This window comes from Rosa rugosa, chromosome 4, assembly GCF_958449725.1.
Source record: "Rosa rugosa chromosome 4, drRosRugo1.1, whole genome shotgun sequence".
NCBI lineage: Eukaryota > Viridiplantae > Streptophyta > Magnoliopsida > Rosales > Rosaceae > Rosa > Rosa rugosa.
In genome coordinates, this window is record NC_084823.1 from 22,664,128 (window position 1) to 22,684,691 (window position 20,564).

At 37.2% G+C, this 20,564-nt stretch overlaps 2 protein-coding genes and 1 long non-coding RNA gene across 12 annotated transcripts; 2 read left to right on the top strand and 1 right to left on the bottom strand.

Annotated features, from left to right (window-relative positions):
- Positions 1-2,466: 2,466 nt before the first annotated feature.
- Positions 2,467-5,125, bottom strand: LOC133743801 (uncharacterized). Of its 6 annotated transcripts, none has more exons than XR_009863268.1 (4): positions 4,665-5,125; positions 4,383-4,540; positions 2,838-4,020; positions 2,467-2,739 (listed from the first exon to the last, which is right to left on the bottom strand). It is a non-coding gene; the product is annotated as an uncharacterized LOC133743801 (long non-coding RNA). The 6 variants fall into 6 exon arrangements; XR_009863269.1 differs by having other exon boundaries at positions 2,838-3,887; positions 4,665-5,124; XR_009863267.1 differs by having other exon boundaries at positions 2,838-3,193; positions 3,700-4,540; positions 4,665-5,123.
- Positions 5,126-6,768: 1,643 nt separating this feature from the next.
- Positions 6,769-15,273, top strand: LOC133742324 (zinc finger CCCH domain-containing protein 5-like). 5 transcript variants are annotated; one of them, XR_009862513.1, is made up of 12 exons: positions 6,769-7,100; positions 8,481-8,855; positions 9,140-9,289; positions 9,400-9,534; positions 9,693-9,851; positions 11,084-11,176; positions 11,312-11,428; positions 12,867-12,941; positions 13,105-13,322; positions 13,651-13,866; positions 13,953-14,030; positions 14,785-15,273. XR_009862513.1 is itself a non-coding variant. In XM_062169988.1 (11 exons), the coding sequence occupies exons 2-10, from the start codon at positions 8,493-8,495 to the stop codon at positions 13,844-13,846; spliced, it is 1,506 nt and encodes a 501-aa protein (XP_062025972.1). In that variant the 5' UTR covers positions 6,774-7,100; positions 8,430-8,492; the 3' UTR covers positions 13,847-13,866; positions 14,785-15,273. The 5 variants fall into 5 exon arrangements, 1 of the variants encoding a protein (XP_062025972.1); XR_009862510.1 differs by having other exon boundaries at positions 6,773-7,100; positions 8,430-8,855; XR_009862511.1 differs by having other exon boundaries at positions 6,773-7,100; positions 8,430-8,855; positions 13,970-14,030.
- A 2,954-nt stretch (positions 15,274-18,227) lies between these two features.
- On the top strand, positions 18,228-20,106 carry LOC133742325 (probable diphthine methyl ester synthase). Its single transcript, XM_062169989.1, has 7 exons — positions 18,228-18,426; positions 18,515-18,639; positions 18,773-19,002; positions 19,093-19,132; positions 19,275-19,366; positions 19,457-19,691; positions 19,782-20,106. Exons 1-6 carry the CDS (start codon positions 18,277-18,279, stop codon positions 19,639-19,641), a joined length of 822 nt encoding a protein of 273 aa, XP_062025973.1. The 5' UTR covers positions 18,228-18,276; the 3' UTR covers positions 19,642-19,691; positions 19,782-20,106.
- The last annotated feature ends 458 nt before the right edge of the window (positions 20,107-20,564 follow it).

A 20,564-nucleotide genomic window follows, 5' to 3' on the forward strand; every position in this document is an offset into this window, starting at 1 on the left:
TGGAAGGGCACTTGTTGATTGTGAAAGGCCTTCAATTGCAGCTTGGGGAGAGGAGCAATCAGCAAAATTAATTAAATGGATATTGCGGAAAGGGGGTCATGAAAGTCCAAACATTTTGGTTTCCAAAGTTTATAATTCAAGTGAACAGAAACATGAGGCAGAAAATGTGGTTGCCCTTCGAGCTGATGTTGAATCTGTGAAGAGTACCATCATGCGTGTGGAGGAAAAGATTGATGAATTGGGAGGTCTTCTTAAAGGGATACAAGAAGGATTGTTCAAACTAGTGAGACAAGATGGTGATCGAGATGTCAGTATAAAAAGGGATGAGGCTAATCATGAAAGGAAGACCGTGGAACTGTCATCAACTAACACTATTGGGCAAAACCATCAGGAAAGTGATGATTTCGATACTGAAAGTTCAAAAGAAGTTGAGGTTAATGATGAGTCATCATGTCAAATACATAGTGAAGACAACTCTGAGGCAGCACATCCTAAGGTATGTTTCTAAAACCATAACTAACGAGAATATATATTATGATGCAAACAAACAAGTAATTTTTTTTGTTCTTTACAGATTAAGGAAGAACATATATGGGACACAACATCAACTAAATTCAGTCCAATCAATACAAGGCGCACCGCTGAAAGGAAGCCAAGTCAAGCAATATCATCTCCATTTGTGAAGCTTGGGATCCAATTAGATGATGAGCTAAATGACCAATTTTTGCATGGGAGAACCCTCAATTTAAAGAGAATTGGTGAATTCAGGGGTCCTTTTGATTTTGACGATGATGATTGCGATTTGTTGAGTTTTATATATGAAAAATATAAAAAGGAGTAAGTCTTCATACCTTTCGTACATTGTTCTACAAGAATCTGATACATACATGTACAAAATTAAATTTTGAAATTTGTTCTGCAGTTTTATTGTTTTCCAAACAGATGATAACTTCCTAAACCGTTCTGATATGAGATGCTTACAGCCTGGTCAATATGTCAGCGACAAGGTATGAATTTCAAGTACAGTACAATAGATTACATATTTTGTTTATTCATCATGTTTACATGTTTATTATGATTATAACTGTTATCATATTTTTTCTTTGGAAACCAGTTGGTAAGTGCTGTAGTTGGAATTCTTCGGAGACCTGGGGTTGCTTCACAATGGTTTTTCAGTGCATATTTTTCGGTAAGGTTGTATATACTTGGATTGTCTGTGCAAGATTTCAGTGTAGGAGACTAAATTCAGTATTTTGATGTAGACCAAAGCACTTTCTAAAAAAGAAGGTGAAGACCTGTCAACATTTGCTGCCAAAGCGAAAAAGGAAAGCAAGGTTGAGTTCCGGTATTTTGTATTTGAGAAATGCGAAAAGGTATCATACACACTTTTAATTTGTTTCATTGAGTTTGTCAAACAGATATTTCATATTGTAACTATCTACAATGTGCAGATTTTTATTCCCATCCTAGATAAAATTGGAAAAGTGAACCACTGGTTCCTGATGGTAGTGAAAATAAGAAGCAAGGAGGTTGAGATATGGGATAGTTTACCTAGTCGCACATGCAAAAAAACACGAGAGAATCTAGTTTATCATTTGGTAATAAATTATTTTTGCAGCATTATTGTTCTTAGATTATATGTACACATTTTCAAAATTCACACATTATTGTTCTTAATGATGCAGCTGAATACACTGGATATGATATTTGATAATGAGATTATGATTCATTTCGATGAAGGATGCACATTCTCTTCATTTAAAATTTGTCATCCTGATTGTGTTCCAATACAACAAAATGGATTCGACTGTGGCATTTATATGCTAAAATTCATGGAGGATTATGAAAATGCATCCAAAGCAGGGGACAAGGTAGTTATTCTATCTAAAATTCAACATGTAATTTTTCAAGTTATTGGATTATAAAAATTCTAATAAACTCGTGCATGCAGTATCATTCTGTGAATGAGCGTCTGCGCATAGCTCTCTCCTTGTTGAAGCATCCGGACAACCAAGCACGCAAAAATATTGCTGAAGCTAGACAAAGGTCACTACAAAAAGTTATATGCAAGAAACGTGGACCACAGACGATGAAGACAGATGAAGACAGAGTAGCACATAGCGACACCGATGAAGGTTTGCAAAGGTCTCCAAAGAAAAAGAAGACAATCCAAGAAATAGATGCAACCAACGTGAACAAAAAAAGAGGTCGTGGTCGGCCTCGTGGCTCAAAAAATAAACCTAAGAAATAACCAATAGCGCACAGCAAGTTACTACTAGTTACATTTTATCATACTCTTTTGCAAGTTACATTTGATTGTTACAATTGAGGCTAGCTTTGTTCTTACTGTGATAAAAGTCTGGTTGGTTAGCTAATCATTTTGCTTGTTTCAATGACATACTAATGCTTGTGCAAGCTATATATAATTTCATATAGACCAGCTGAGAAAGCAGCTAAGGAAAGCACTATTCAATCTCTCTAACCTTACTATTATATAGAAGCATAATTAGAAGTTCAAAGTTCACCCCCTTTTATATACATCACATCATTATGCAAGGTAAAATCACTACATAAATCACCCCATATATAAACTTGTGTACTGAGACTTGCTTTGAGCTAGTTCCATTTGATCTTGATCTTCATCAGCCTTGGCCACTTTCTTCTTCAAATAAGAATGCCATAAGTTTTTTTATCTCATTGTCTGTCCTTCCAGGCAAATGTTGTGCAATCTGAGACCACCTAACCATCATTGACCCAGAAATTTAATTATCCAAGAATTACTCCTATCAATTTTACAACTGTATTAAAAAGTTGGTAGTACTTGAACAAATGCTTACTTGTTGCCTAACATATGATGAAGGGTTAGGAATGTCTCCCTCTCTTGTTTAGTAAATGTCCCTCTCTTTAGTAAATGTCAGAAACATTATTCAAAACAAAAAAAGAAAACAATAGCGCCATGGCTCTTCAAGTAAGTAGCATGCCTGTGCGGTATGTATTTCAAGCAACTCCAAACAGGGTAAGCCCCCATTGAAATTCCAATTACATAGAATTTGGACCCAATCTGCAACGTGTCGGCTAGTTCTTGAATATCATATGCTTCACTCTAAACTGGGCGTGAGGGATACAGATCACTTTTGCCATAAGCAGCACTGTCAAAGAAGAGAAAATATACCCTTAACTCGTCAACGAGTTCCTGACCATAAATAGAACACAACGAGTTTATGAAATCCTCAAAGCTTAGCTTTATTGGGTCTAGTTAAAGATACAATTGGCAGGCCAACATCAGATTTATAAATAGTATACTAGTTACATAGTATATAATATATGAAATGGATTAAGACTGTGGCAGAGGAATCTAGAACTGGGAAATGACAGAACCATATACAAGAGAATCAAAAAATCCCAAAATAATACATGCTGGTACTTCTGCAAAAGCATTTCGGTCTCCTAAACTAACTTACAGAACACATTGTTCCTAGGCAAACCAAAAAGCAGTCAAAGAACAGATCTAGAGAAAGAGATTCTTAAAGTACTTGTATCTATCTTGAAAAGTAGTCAAAGAAAGAGGAATTCAATACGCAAGTAATGAGAAACTAATAAACTAAAACTAGCTGAAAATTATATCATTGCACAGAAAAGCTAGCCAAACCAAAAAGATTAAAGATGTGCAAATCCAGTTCTTCTAGCTAGCATAACTACTTGGTACAAATCCAACCTCCAGATTTCACATCCGAGCCGGTAGTTGGGCTGCCGAACCCGAACGAAGACCCTCCTCCTCCGAGCCTTCCACCATTGAAAGCCCCAATTTCCAGTCCTCCTCCTCCTCCAAACTTGACATCTCCACATCGCTGACACAAGTCGAGCCTCTGGAAGAAAAAGAAGAAAAACTAGAGACAAAACCAATCCTTATGATGAGGAGAATGTGATGGTGAAGAGAAAAACCAGAAGGGAATATTGGTGAAGTAATGCGTCAGGGAGGGAACAAAACCCCAACGGTTATAAAAACTTAATCAAGTTTGCCTGACAATCAAAACAGTTCATACATTACCAACAATCATACTGTTGACAAATTCTAAATGAAATCCAACCCAGCAACTAAACACAATCACCTGCACTATAAACACAATCACCTAAAAATCAACCCAGCAACTAAATTTATAATGATATACTCTAATGACCAGATAAAACTTTTTCGACTTTTTCATTGGCAGAAGCAGAAGGGAACTTCATATAGATCAGAGGTTTCCCATTCACCAGTGAAAGAATAGCAGCTGGAATACCCCACAAAGATTCTCCACAAAAGCATAGACACTTACTCTATATGATTATCCAAACGGAACAACTCAAACCCAGATTTATAATGAAATCAATTGGAATCATACCTTCAAATGGCCTGCTGCGAATCGAACTCCAATACCTTCAAATGGCCTGCTGCGAATCGAACTCCAATACCTTCAAATTGACTGCTGCGAATTGAAATCACTACCAGATTTCAAGCCAAATCACTACCAGAAACCTATAACTTATCTTCAAAGCTTTACTGGACCAAAGTTCATTAAAGGAACAAAATTTCAGAATCACATTCAAAAACCAAAGAACTAACCAAAATCAACTCCAATTTACGGAAAATAAACTGCAAACATATACCAAAAAGCCAAAAATACCTAACGAGCGACAAGATTTCGATTGCTAAACAGAAATCGAGTGTGACAAGCAACTGATTGCTAAGCAAGAAGTCGAGAGAGCACGTGTGATTGGAGGAGGTATTTGGGGCTGAGGTGTTAGGTTTTTTGATTTGGGTATTACGGATTTTGGGCCAAGATTGGTTTCATAGGACATGAAACAGGATGTGAGAGGCTGAGAGAGAAGGATGACGAAACGGATGGCGAAGGTACGATTCAGATTTGGTTGTTTGGTGTTTGGCATGTTTTTCGATCTGGTTTTTGAGGGTGAGAGCGACTGGAGGAGAGATGAGGAAGTAAAAATAGAGAAAGAAGAAAAATGACAACAAAAGAAGAAAAAAAGAAGAAGCAAATAATCTGAGCGCCTCTGACCAAGAAGAAAGAAGGAAGAAGGACGCTGGAAGAGAAAGGGAAATAGAGAACCCCAATCCTCAGTTCGAAAAAAAAAAAAAAAAAAAACATAGTTAATACTTCATTATTACAAGTTTTCAGATTCACTTTACTAATAAAACAACGAATGTGTTGCTATAATAGTAAAACTTCATATGTTTAAGTAAATTTGCAGTGAGTCATTTATGGTGTAATAAGGTTGTTTATTTTGTAACTACTGTCCTTTAGGAGTTATTTACTTATTTGACAATGTTTTTTCTAGATTTTACGGCAATTGAGGTCCAAAGTAATAACCAAGGTTGTATTTGTGGTAATTCTTCAATATTACAAGTTTGACAACAAATTGTTGTAGAAGTAGTAATCAAACTCTTATTTGTGGTAATTTTTTATATTACAAGTCTGAGAACCATTTTACTAATGTGACAACGAATTGCTGTCAAAGTGGTAAAACTTTATGTATATATTGTAAATGAGGCGCGAGTCCTTAATTGTGTATTAAAGTTCTATATTTTGTAATTTAATACTTTTCTTGTGTAAATCTCATCATCCATGAGAGAATTACTCGTTTGACAATGCATTTTACTATAAATTACAACAATTGAGGTATAAAGTGGTAATTATGGTTGTTTTTATGATAATTACATGAAATATGATCCATTTACAAAAAAAAACGATCCCTTTACCAATGCTACAACAAATGTTTTGTTTATATGGTAAATAATCATATTAGACCTAAAACTTTTCAAGTCTTTATTCTTGTAATCCAGTTGTTCTTTTTGTAACTAGAGTCCTTTCTTTTGTAAATTATATCATCGATGAGGCATTTTACAACAAAATACGACATTGAACGTATTTAGTGATAATTATAGTTGTAATAAAAGTAATTACAACATTTACGATCTTCATTACAAGTTTTTGAACGATTTACATATAAAAGAATAAATGAGTACTTAGTATGATAATTTTTATTTTTTTTAAGTACACATGTCAAATTATAAGTGGATAACCTGTTGACCTGTACAACAGGTTTCTCTAACTAATTTAATTTAATATATATTAATTAAAAAGTTGATGTATGACAAACATCAACACACCTTAGACTTCCCCATAAGTCAATAGCCAAGTCATTAACCAAGTTACTGTCAATTACATGTCATTAACCAAGTCACTGGCCAAGTCACTGTTATTTCCATGTCACTGACTAAGTCACTGACCAGGTAACTGTTAACCTCAATAGAGATAATATGGTAAATTGTAAAATAAAAAACAAAAGAATAAAAAAAGTAGAAAATGTGGCAGTTGTACGAGAAGTTTCTCCACTATCTTTATGACACGTTTACTTACTGGGAATGGAAAATAATCATGAATCGGAGACAAGCGGAATGAGAGAAGAAATGAATCAATATTGATTCTTCTTCTTTTACCCGGAATCATTCCGATTCATTTATGTGTTAGTAAACGCAGGAATATTTTTACTCCGTAATCATTCTCTCATATTCCAAGTAAGTAAACGTGACTTTAACTTATCTCCACACACACAGTGAGTGAGCCCTGCTAGTTAGATATTAATATTCTAAAAAAATAAAATATTATTAGATATTAACTGTTTTTTTTTTAGTTTGTTTTGGGGTATGGGTTTTTAATTGAAAAGGATACCAGGTTGAGCTCTTGGTGGCCGAGAAAAAAAAAAACAACGGGGGGTCGGCGAAGAGAACAGAGGGAGGTCAAGAAAGAAAGGGAAAAAGAATAAAGAATAAAGAAAGAAAAAAAAGTACCGGGAGAAGGGGGAAGAAGAAGGACGCGAGAGGAAAGGAGATAAAGAGAGTGAAGGGGGAAAAGAAGAAGAATTCCAGAGAGTTTGGATTTTTATCAAAGGCTGCGAATTGGGTATTTCTGGATTTGAGGGGAGAAGCTAGATTGATTTTTCAGAAGCAAAGGGGAACATTTGAGAGTGTGGTTCGATCAGATTTGTAGAAAGGCAAAAGGGGAGAAAGTGGAGGGCTTTGTTTGCCTGGCCTTAGCCTTACTGTGAGTGACTTTCTCTACTTTGTTAATTGTTTTATTTTCATTATATCCCCTGTTAACATGGAATGTGAGAGTTTGGTTTTGATAAAGGGTTATGTTGGGTATTTGATGTTATGTGAACTTACTGAGGTTGTTGATTTTTAGTTTGGGTGCTCTTTGCACGATGCTTATCAATTATATATTGTATTGGTACTATGTTGTTTATGCTCTGTATCAACTGAACTGTTTTGGGTTTTTGTTTTGGTATATAATGATTGTTAAAGGAGCTCTTGGGTTTATTTTTAGCTTTTGAAATCAGTCTTGACCTTGTACTGATTCAATTATTATCTGTTGTTTTGTGTTGTGTGAGTGCTTTCTATCTCCTCTGAAGTAGTGTACTTGTTATTATGTTCTTGATGATTTTACTTTGATTGATAGCACGGTCTCTAGGTTGTGAGAATTACTGTCAAATAGTTTAGTTTTTGTTATCTGATTTTGGAGTGGGACTGGTTCAGTTTTGTTAGTTTTGTTTGTAAGTTTCACATATGTTATTTTGTAAGTTTCACATATGTTATCTTCTGACTAGCAAGAGTAAGCAAGTTTCACATTGATAGCACGGTCCCAGAGATGTTTCTGTTATCTCTGGTTGTTGTTCTGTGCATATTGTTGTAATGGCCCCCTCCAGTTTTTCTGGTTCTTAGACAAGGCATTGTGTTTTATGAGTTTTGTTTTGTGAAACCCAATACGGTTTCTTTCCCTCACTTATTGGATTTGATTTGGTTTGGTTTTCTGGTGTACTTTTCCCATTTTAGTTTTCTTCAATTGTGTGGAAGTATCTGTGATTGAAAGAACAATTTTTTATCATCTATGAGCTGTAATTATAGGAGAAGTGAGCTTTGAGAAGATCAGTAATTAGTAGGTAATTTGATTTTGTACTAGATGTGTTTAGAATTACATGAATGACAAAAGTGGTTTATTCTCTTTTGGTTTGTGAGTTTTCGAGTCCTTCCGGAGAAAGAAACAAAAAGGGGGATAAGTTAGTTGTTTAGGGATTACACTACATGACAGCTGAATTTGATTTCTATATGGTAACATCAAATTGAAGAAGTACTTCTTCATTTTGCACATTTTAGGAACAGTGCGCTGTCTGGTTCTTTAATTGTTTCGGATTCAGGTATACTTGGTATCTTCTGAAGTTATTAGTTATTAAAATAAATTGTGGATGTCTGCTGATAGATCTGTTTTAAATCTTTGCACACTTTCACTTATGCATCCATAAAATAATGTCTTAGTTTGTAGCAAAACATTTTTGTTCGAGTCAAATGAGATTAGAATTTAAGATTTACATTGCAGATATTCACCATGGTCCATCAATAAGGTTTTTCTTTCACGTCTGAAACCAAGATCTTGGGAATTATGGGAGAGTTAGAAACCCCAGCAGACAAAGAAGGAGATGGAGGTGTTCAGCCTAAAACGGAGGCGGGGATGAGCCGGAAGGAGAAGAGGAAAACCATGAAGAAGATGAAGCGGAAGCAGACGAGGAAGGAAATCGCTCTCAAACAGCATGAAGAAGAAGAGGCGAGGCTCCAAGATCCTCAAGAGCTTATCAACATGGAGCAAGAGGAGGCCAAGAGGTCCGAGAGTGTGAGGATCATATTCGAGGAGCGAGAGAGAGCTTGGATTGAAGCCATGGAGATTCGAAAGAAGAAACGAATCGAAGAAGAAGAGGAACGTAGAATTAGCGCTCTGGAATACGAGGAACTATCCCGCAAGCAGCAGGTCGTTTTTTCACCCATCTTTGTATCTCGATTTAGTGCTTGTTTTTTGTTGAAATACCTATGATTGTGGTAGGCATAACTTTAATTTGGAAGCACAAATATTTTGTTCTTTGATGCTTAATTACTGTTTCATCAGAACTTTATCATGTTTGAGATGAGCAATATTTGCTAGGTAGGAGTAAGAGAGAATCCTATTCATAAGGAATATTGATTGCTTCTTATTTTGGAATACTTTGGGAGGAGTCAGAAGGATAGTTTTTTATGTCTCCGTGTGATTTGTGGCAGATCAAAAATGCAAATGATGATGGTGATGATGACTGGGAGTATGTAGAAGAGGGACCTGCTGAAATCATCTGGCAGGAAAATGAAATAACTGTCAAGAAGAAAAGAGTCAAGGTTCCAAAGAGGAATAAAGACCAGCGAAGTATAAAGGAGGTGTGTAACATCAATTGGAACATGGATTAAATACACAATATTACAGTGTGCTTTTTCTTTGGGTTTGTCCGTAAAGTCTTGACGACAGGTTTTGTCATTTTTTTCCATAGGATTCTGATCGACCTACATCAAATCCTCTCCCTCCACAATCCGAAGCTTTTGATGATTACAAAAATGCATCTTTATCAGCGCAGCAGCTGATAGAGACTGTGGCTGCACAAGTACCGCATTTTGGAACTGAACAGGTTTGCTTCTTTCCTCCTATGTCTGTTAATACTATCCATTTATATTTTAGAATCGTTATATCTCTGCCAATTTATCTTATATTTCGTGATTTGATGCTGTAATTTTAAACATCAGTGAGGGTTATAATCTATAATCTTTGAGCTTATGTGCATGTCAGGATAAAGATCATTGTCCTTTCCATTTGAAAACTGGAGCTTGTCGGTTTGGTCAGCATTGCAGCCGGGTGCATTTCTACCCGGATAAATCATCCACGCTGCTTATCAAGAACATGTACAATGGTCCTGGCCTTACTTGGGAGCAGGATGAGGGGCTCGAGGTCTGTTAATGCTGTCATGCCTTCATGTGATTCTTGTATCCTGATAATAACTTTGGAGACCTTCAGAACTTTCATTGAATCTATGATCTGTTATTTGTGTGGTGTGACTGCATAATGGTGGAAAGCTGCTCATAGATTTCCTTACTAAAAAATGAAAATTTTATATACGTCAAAAGATATACTACCCATTAAATGTACTTTGTTGAGTAGGCATATCTAACATAAAATAAACTCTTCTTTCCGTGGCATGTGATGTATTGAATGGGCTGGTTTATCATTCTTTTCGACATGTTTTCATTTTGGATTTGTATTTGATTGCATACCATGTGTCTTAGTTCAATACTGTGGTCTAGTTCAAATTTGCTTCTTTTAATATAAGGATTGACACTCTTCTTCCTTGACTTAAGCAATCAGATTCAATGCAAGTTCACTTTGGTGGAGATTCAGATTTTCTGCCTTGGTTGTACTGAATTAAAGATATTCTGCATACTATATCCTTCTTGCTATCTTTAAACTTGCCATGGTGTATCGATTGGTTTCCTTAGTCTTATTACTATCTTCCTTATAAGCTTCACTTTCTTGTTTATTTCTTCTTTTCACTTTTGTTGTACATAAACAACTGTGTGCATTTATGCATGTATCAACCAATGGTTGTAATCTCCATACAAACCATTGGTAGATATAATTGATGTATAATTGATTGTATGGATTATGCATGCATGTATAATTAATTGTAATAGTTATACATATACATATATATAATTATATACATGTATGTATTTTCATTTCTCTGCTGCTGTACAGTAAGTGTAACTACATTATGCCGTCCACCTTATATATATGATAATGCATCACGAGTTAGCTGTAGATTTTGACTTGTATACTTGTATCTTTAAGTTGACATATGTTGGCAGTTAGAACCATAAGGGATGAAGGGAACTCTAGCTTTGTCCCTTGTGATTCTTTAGATTCAAGGTATGAATGAATTTGTTTCTACTTTGTTTAATAGACATATACTTTAGTAAGTGAATTTGAAATTCACTTGCATCTTTTCACATTGCAAAGTTGATATACTTTTCAAAAAAGAAAAAAAGTCAAATTGAACAGTCATTCTTAGTATCTGTAGACATTACCTATTAAATCTCTTGATGTTTGTGTTGATGGAGGATGTATGGCTCGGCTTTGTGTATCGTGATAAAATTTAGTATAATATATTTCTTCTCTCTTTTCAGTACATTGACGAAGAAATTGAGCGCTGTTATGAAGACTTTTATGAGGATGTTCATACAGAGTTCTTGAAGTTCGGAGAAATTATAAATTTCAAGGTTCCTGACAGCTTCTTTCAATTTTGAGATCACCTCTGTATCCCCACTACCCTATTTTCAATCTAAGGACGACAAGTTGTCATTTAGACATCTGACAGCTTTAGAAGATTGCTTACCTGTTCATGTTTATATCAGGTGTGCATAAATGGTGCACCCCACTTGCGGGGAAATGTGTACGTACAGTACAGTGCACTGGAGTCAGCTTTGGTTGCGCATCAATCTGTCAATGGTCGCTACTTTGCTGGGAAGCAGGTATTACATTTGTTTGGTTTTTGAGTATTTTCCTAAGACTTTATGAGTGAATCCAAAATAATAAAAAAATAAAAACAAATGCTTGTGTGAATGAACAGAGACCAAATTCTGCGTTTTGTGTATAGGTGATTTGTTGATGCTTTTAATGAAGAAGCACCTACAACATATCTTCAAAACCTAGCTGTTTACTTGTCTCTAATGATAGCTGGCTATCAGCTTAATCAATGGCGTCCCATCTCCTTCCCACATGGTTGTGGTTATTTTCAATGAGGCAGGCTGTTTCAGTCAGTTTGGTTGTTAGTGCATGCATCCCTCAATTGCTGATCAGTAATTCTGAATTTGTGTTCTTAGTTGCATCCTAAAGTTGCTCTCTTTTGGTATGGAGATTTTGAGGAAGCCCCAATGCCTATGCTATTTGCTAGATGCAACTTTGTTTTCCTTCCGTACAGCACATACTTGGTTGAATATTAGGTTCAATCAGTCTGGAAGTTGCCATTTCCAGGAATTGTAGATTCAAGTTCTATTGTACTTTGGGCTTTACTGCAAGGATAAAACTAGGTTGAATATTAGGAGACCATGGAAGGGGGGCATCATTTTCATGTCAAAACCTATAGGAACTGGAATGTTATGAACACTTTCTTTTCTAATTTAGAGGCAGAAGGAAGCTTCTTTCCTCAGGTTTACATATATCTATTGCTTCGGGGAATAGATTGTTGTTAATCTGTTATCAGTTGTTTAGAGAGGAGGATTGAGTAAGATTCTTGTTTAAGACGAAGGAAATGCCCTCAATACCAGCAAGCATGGAAGGGCATTTCTATTCCCCTTTTGTCGTAAGATGGTGGCTGTAGCATTTGTACTATGTTTTGGATTGATTTTCTTTTGCTCTTTTAGGAGAATTTATGCTCCATGTTATATGGGTTTACTCGGTTATTGGGATTGCAAGGGTTTAATTGCAACAACCCTTGAGTTTTAAGATATTTTCACAAGTTGCACTTCTACAGTTAACAGTGGTTTACCTGAAGTTAATTATTGTTGCATAAAGCATGAAAGCACTGAAGTACCCTCATTGTTTCAAAAATATTCAACTTTGCTATGTGCCAACTTTTAAGGTTAGGCCAGGCTGGCCAGTGTAGTTTTATTCATAAAACGTGCAACGGGTGGCAACCATATTTCAGGTTGGGTCAAGTGATGGTGTTCCAGGATGTTTTTTATTTTTTTTATTTTTTTTTATACCTACAGTTTGACATATGAAAATCACACATGTCTTGATGCATATTTGATATTATCAAATTTTCAATCAATGTGTGTTTCTAGTACTATGCTGTCAGGTTGTGTAACAAAATATTGCGTTTGTCTTGTCTGCTTTCTTATTTAAACGAATGAGTTTCTGTGATGTGATTTGGTATAGTTCTGTTGATCCAGTTATGGTATTTGACAGATAAGTTGTGACTTCATCAATGTGACCAGATGGAAGGTTGCCATATGTGGGGAATATGTGAAGTCGAGGTACAAGGTACAGCCGGTCCCTTTCATATTACTCTTTTGCTGTTAAATTTGGTCTTGCTTGTTAGATTGAATAAGACTTTACATGACTTGTTTCTGAACATTAGAATCATATGTTATTTGTTATGCCTTATTGTTATCATGTGGATAATCTTTCTCGTTACATCTTGCAGACATGTTCCCGTGGTAGGACATGCAATTTTATCCACTGTTTCCGCAATCCTGGTGGAGAGTATGAATGGGCTGATAGTGATAGGCCACCCCCAAAATATTGGGTGGAAAAGATGGTTGCATTATTTGGTTATTCTGATGCATACAAGAAACATATGATGGAGGATAACTCTGGACAGCTGAGGAACTCTAGCAAGAAGTCAATGACAGATTCACAGAGGTATGCTCTACTTTTAACAGTGTTATTAATTGCATAGTCTAGTGTGTGTAAAATCTAGTTTATGTAGTCATTAGAAAATAAATAATAGTTGGCCCATATACTACCAGCTGGGCCAGCTCAAGGTTTTGAGAATGGTCACCAACAAGACTTCTTGGTATGGTGAACATACTATAGCTTCCTTGGAACTTCTAGTTATTTGTATGAATGCTTCTATATTGCTGGCAACGCAAATGAGTATATCAGTTGGGGAGTGTTTCTATCTGCTTTAGCTTGTATTTATTCCTCTTTTGCTCATAGATAGGTTCTCAGAGGTTCCATTTCATGGCAGGTATGTTGTGCAACGATCTAGTTCTAGAGATGGGAGTTACTCAAGTTTTGCTGGTTCTAGTAGAAGATACGACAATGAAAATTATGCTCCGAAGGGCACCGGCCACCATAGACCTTCAGGTGAAGAGAACGCTTACTTGAAGGACTTTCATCACAGGAAGAACAGAAAGTATTATATTGAAAGAGTTTCAAGATAACGGGTTCTTCGGAGGCTAGGGTAATTAGTTCTTTTTCCTTCACTTCACCTCCTCTGGCCTTCTCACTTTTTATGACAGAGTTGCTTATTTTTCCCTCACCGATGTTTTGTCACTGTTTGCTAGTTGCTTCAGCTCAGTGTTCTATTGGTTTAACATGCTTCAGAAACCATACCCATTGAGAACGGTAAAATTAGTAACAATTAATATTTCTCATTTTTGAGTATCACAGATTTTACTTGATCTCTGTACAAGTGATGTTAGATAAATCACATTTTTAGATAAGTCAGACCTAAAAAACAGCCTAGTGGCCATAGATTGAGTTCCATTCTTGATAAAAACCTAACACAAGGACTATGGGGCTTACAAGATTTTAGGAATAAATGGCAGCGACCATAGGCAGTTGAAAAGTAGTTCCAGTAGGGTTGTGAGAAGACTTTTCATGTATAGACATCTTTGCCTTGACATGCAGATCGAGTTCCATTCTTGATAAAAACCTAACACAAGCTATACATGGAACTTCTCATATAAGAAGTGTAATTGCCTTGCATACAACATGATTTGTGAGTAAATGAAAGAACTATGAAGTCTTTATTTAAAAGGAAAGGTTGAGAATGAACTGCAATTGCCGTTACCAAATTAGTAGCTTGGAGTCTAGTGTTTTTAAGCCCTTTGTTAGATAAATTCCTAGTAAGAATTTATAAGACTGATAGTATGAGATATTTGAGGAAATTAAGATTGTAGATGAGTCCTCTTAATTATTATTTTCCATGGCCTCGAACCGTGAATGTATCGAGGAGGACTCTCCCCTCAAACACTACGAGATAAAAGAGTATATGGATCGGTAATAGCTAATTCTTTATGCATATATTTTAATGATCCTAATTATTTTTTACTGTTTGTTGTTGGTTTTAACATCTTTATCTTTTTATTTCATGTAGCATTCTAGGTCATGATGTCGCCATCTCATCTCCTTTCACATGGACCTGCCAAAGCAGGGCTGGATTGTGTTAGCAGATGAAGATGAACAAAATGTGGGAGACCTAACATTGAAAGTACAACGCCTCAATGGTGGTGAAGCCTTTCATGGCTGACTACACCTATAAAATGTGTAACGCAGTTAGACATTTGCGTTTCATATGGATCTGCCGAAGTTGGGCTGGGTCGTGCTCGCTGATGAGCAGTACGTGTCTGTCGTGGGATGACATTATATGAGAAATGCCTCCATGGTGGTGAAGCCTTTTATGGCCTACAATCATTGATTGATCATCAAGCACTGAATGTGTAAACGCACATGTGTTCCAATTATAATTGCAATTAAACTTCCATGCAAACTTTTGAATTGTAACTTGTAAATGCGGGTATATATGGGTTGTAAATAAAGCATATATATGCTATGTCTATAAAATCTGTTGGATTCTTTTTTTCTTTGTTTTGATTTGGAGCTTCCTTCTACTAGTGGTCCAAGCTTTTGGTTTTGATCCGGTTTTTGTGAACTGGGTCCAGAATATCCTTGCTTCAGCTCATATTGTTCTATGTTAGTCAAGAGTCAATTTTGTGGCTAGGGTGTGCGTCAAGGAGGCCCCTTATCTCTTATTATTTTCTGTCTTGCAGAGGAGGTTCTTAGTAAGTACCCCCACTGCTTGTAGCTCAAAATAAGCTAGCTAGATTGCATGGCAGCTCCGGGATATATCTCTCCCCATCTCATGTTTTATTTGCAGACGACGTAATGGTTTTCATGCAGGCTAGCTCTTATGGTCTCCATGCTCTTTCTGATTTCATGGGGGAGTACGGAGCCAATTCTCTTGTACTCAAGTCTCAAGCACACAGTGAGATAAAGAGTCATACAGAGAGAGAGTCATTTAAACTACCACCATTCTGAGTACGTACCTTTAGAGTCCACCACTCTCTACATTCCATGAACACATGCATGTCATCTTCGAAGTAATCACAGCCTCCAAATAAAAGACCGAACCTTTGGAGGAACATGTGCACTCCAAATGCCCTTTCAATTTCCTTCAACAAATTCTATCCCGTCACAAGGTACCTGCATTATACAAATTTGATCTTTGAAGGCTTGAAGCATGAATCGGCGGGTTCAGAATCTGAGAAAGTTATCAGAGCACTAAACTCAATGGCATTTACGTTATTTCTCCTAAAAACAGAGGGCAGTAGCCAAAACAAGGTTTCATATAAATTCCTGAAACGAACAACGCCGTCTTCTTCCCTCTATTCTCTTTTATACGAAAACTCACGGGTCTTTCTATTTGTACCCAGCATATTTCTAAGTAGACCCAGCAATAATATTTTATGTCAAATTGTTCCAACATTGTCCCTGTACAGTTGGAGAAAAAAAAAAAAACAAAGCACCACGTGTGCAGTTCCTCAGCCAACCGCCGCCGGTGGCTCTTTCCCTTAATCTCCAGCAGCATTTTCTTCCTCCCTCTGTGAAAACCATAAGGCAAACAACTGAACTCTCCAATACCCATACAGAACTGTGAAAATCAACCACATATGGCTATTCTATTAGGGAACATTAATATGAAGTCAGAACTGCAAAAATCAAACCTCCGTGGCCTCCTTTGTGATGGCGATTGTTGCGACCGCGTGATAAGCAACGGCTCAGGAACCCTTTTCTAATCTCTCTCTCTCTCTCTCTCTCTCTCTCTCTCTCTCTTCCCTGAGCACTCGGCTTATTTTATTATCTCTCTCTCCTCCGTGAGCAGTTGGCTTAGTTTCCCTTCTGCTACTAGATGAAAATTATAATCATGGTTTCATGGTGTTGATTGAACCCACCATCATTGTCTATTTTATTTAACTACTTTTGCAATTCCAAATTGAATCGTTAACTATCAATTTGGCATGTCTTTGATCTTTTATCATCTTAGCAATTGTCTCTTTCACGAAGCCACACCGTTTTATTTCAAACTGACATGATTCACAGCCTACACAATTTTTGTTCGCAACCTTATGGAGCAACTCAGAAACCCAATATTCTAAACGATGAAAAAGTTAAACTAACCGGTGGAGAGGGATAGTCAAGAAAGCCAGCAAGAAAATTTAGGCTATGTTTGGTATGGCTGTTCTTTGAGAAAAAGCTGGCTTCTGCTTATTTCTAAGAATAAGTGGCTGAAAAGCAAAGCTGCTGAGTGTTTGGTAAACTGGCTTTTTAGAAGTGCTGTCAGTGGCAAAAGCAGTGACAAAGTGTTTGGTAAACTAATCTGGCTTGTGCTTTTTATTTGTAGAATGACCAAATTGGACATTATAGATTATTTTGCATTAATTATTTGGTAAATGATTAATATTTGTATAAATTTCATTAGAGCAATCCTGGCCATCCATTTCCTCCACCATTTGATCAGGGTCGTCCATTGTTAATTGCACCAATATATATATATATGAGCCTTCATCAATGGGAACACCAGAAGGATCGAGAGAGGGAGAGAACCAGAGTTCTCTGGCCCGAGACGCACCGCGACCCGGCTGGCTCTCCACCGTCAGGTCACCTCCGGCCGGCGCTCATACACCATCGTCTTCGTCTCGCCGTCGCCAGCAGCCCTCTGTCCTTAGATCGTCCATGCATTGAACGGAGACGGAGAATCGACGACGAGAAGCCCCGAACTTTCTCCGGCCACCACTGCAACTTCCGGCGACCGATTAGGCTGAATTTGGTATGGAAACCCACCTCCTCGTCATGCTTAACTCCCCAGTATGATTAGTTTTCCGATTTAATCAACTTTTGACGAGTTTGTTTCTGGGTTGCAGAGGGAGATGGGAGATGGGAGATCGAGCAGAGGGAGATGGGAGATGGGATCGAGCAGAGGGAGATGGGAGTGGGAGAGAGAGCAGAGGGAAACCCACCTCCTCGTCATGCTTAACTCCCCAGTATGATTAGTTTTCCGATTTAATCAACTTTTGACGAGTTTGTTTCTGGGTTGCAGAGGGAGATGGGAGATGGGATCGAGCAGAGGGAGATGGGAGTGGGAGAGAGAGCAGAGGGAGATGGGAGATGGGATCGAGAGACTGATAGAGGGTGGGTGGCAGATGGCTGTAATTGTTTCAGCCAACGGAGGATACAAAACGGGATTTTCAAAAATTCATTAATGAACAGTATTACCGCTACAGTACCGACCGAGCTTCTGGCTTTTAAAAGCTGGGGGGAGCCAGCTTCTGCTTTTAGACAGAAGCTGGGGCAGCTTTTTTTAAAGCCTGAGAATAAGCTCAGTTACCAAACGCATGATGCTCTTGTGCTTATAAGCAGGGGAGCAAAAAAGCCCCCCCAAACATAGCCTAGTCGGAGAAGGGAGCTGGCTTTTTGAAAAGGTAAGGGTAAAATTGGAAATATAGAACAATTTTTTTTATGCTGGGTCTACATAGAAATTTGCTGAGTACATTTAGAAATACCCAAACTCACTGACTCAAGATCAAGAAAGATGTTGTACATAGTAGGTCTTGGATTGGGGAACGAGAAAGACATCACTTTGAGAGGTTTAGAAGCAGTTCAACAATGTGACAAGATCTTCGTTGAAGCCTACACTTCTCTCCTCTCTTTTGGTCTCTCTTCCCACGGTCTTATCACCCTTGTAAATCTCTATTTTCGTCTCTGTTTTCTGGGTTTTTCTTTGTTTCCAAACCTAGTTTAGTTTTTGAAGAAAAAACATTTCTTTGCAGGAAAAGTTGTATGGGAAACCGGTTATACTTGCAGATAGAGAAACCGTGGAGGAAAAGGCCGATGGTATTTTAAGTGCAGCCGCTGATTCTGACGTCGCTTTTCTTGTTGTTGGGGATCCTTTTGGGTATGTTGTAATCTAACATTCGCTTTATTTTAATTTGCTTAGTGTAAACTTTGAAGTAGAATGTGTCAATCAGGATTGAAATAATGCCCATTTTTAGTTTTTTTTTTCTTACTTAAGTTGATGTGGTATGCAGAGCTACAACTCACACTGATCTTGTAGTTCGAGCTAAGAAGTTAGGGATTAATGTCAAAGTGGTGCATAATGCATCGGTTATGAATGCGGTTGGAGTCTGTGGCTTGCAGCTCTACCATTATGGAGAGACAGTTTCGATACCATTCTTCACGGATACATGGAGACCTGATAGCTTTTATGAGAAGATTCAGAAAAATCGTGGGCTTGGACTACATACTCTCTGCTTGTTAGGTTTGGCTCTAGAAACTTTCTGATTCAAAGTGTTACCTAACCGATGCTTATCTCAGTAATAAACTCGTCACATATTACCTTTCATTGTAGATATACGCGTGAAAGAACCTACCTTGGAATCTTTATGCAGGTATGTTTCTAAATGATTGATTGGTTTCTCTTTCATTTGGTCATCAAAGGGTTTACTCAGGTCTTTTCTTTTTCTAGTTTTTGTGTGCTTCGGACATTGCATAGACTAATCATTGCTTCTCTGCCTCCTTTGAACCTTTCAGAGGAAAGAAGCAGTATGAACCACCTAGATATATGTCAGTAAACACTGCAATTGAACAGCTTTTGGAGGTTGAGCAAAACCGAGGAGAATCAGGTAAAGCATAAATGTTCTCTCCTTTCTGGCTTGTATACAACTTAAGACTACTTACGATCACTGTAATTTGATTCTTTGATTACCTTGCAGCATACAGCGAAGACACCATGTGTGTTGGGTTTGCTCGGCTTGGAAGTGAGGATCAGAAGATAGTTGCTGGTACAATGAGGCAACTGGAGTCGGTTGATTTTGGAGCACCTCTTCATTGCCTTGTAATAGTAGGCAAGACCCACCCAGTGGAAGAAGAAATGCTGGACTTCTACAGAACTGTGTGATTAATCGACTATATCTCTGAAAGGAGCAGCTCTACCTCTTTTATGTGCAGGCAAGTGTTTTGGATTTGTTTTTATCCATTATTGTGCATCTTCTGGTTATTCAATTACTAAATGGACTTTCACCTGATCTGTCTTTCTAGAGTGAAGTGCTTGTACTAAGTGTAGCAAAGACCGAAGAGGAGGTATTCTTGACTCGCATTGAAGAAAGTTCAAAAGATATATTGGATTTTTTTTTTCTTTTCCTTTAAGGTGCAACTGAAGAGGCACCAACAACAATACCTTCCTTTATATTCTCCACATTTGATGTGGATGATCAAAGAATGTCGTATCAATCCGTTTAAATGGAAGTTGATTCAGTACTTATCTGTAGAATTCTCGCCGATATTTGATTGTATATTATTCATCTGTTTTGTTTAAACACTTGTATGAATTAAGAGCAGGGGTTAGCCTGCATTCTCTACAGAAACCCCAAATATATATTGATCACAAAGTTAAACTAAAAACTCCGAACATATGATACATATACATATTGATCATAGACACTTAAAACTCAAAACGTATATAGTAGGCCACTTTAACAAGAAAGCTAATGAAAGTATTATATTTAGTAAGGCGTAATAATTGAGGTACCATTTAGGGTAAAAGAAAATTTCTAGGAACCAAAAAATATATTTTGCAATAATTCGAGTACCATTTGAAGTTTTTATCCAAAAAAGGCTGGCAATTTGGGCCGATCAGCCTAGCTGGATTTCGAACAACACCATACCTGAATGGGCTGAATTTTTCAGCCTACCGACTTTTGGCTCGGCGCAGCCGTACCGAATTGGGCTTTCAGCTCAGCTACGATATGAAGTTTTGCATACTCTGTCGGTATACCATACCGACCGTGTACACATATACATACTTGTATACACACTAGATAA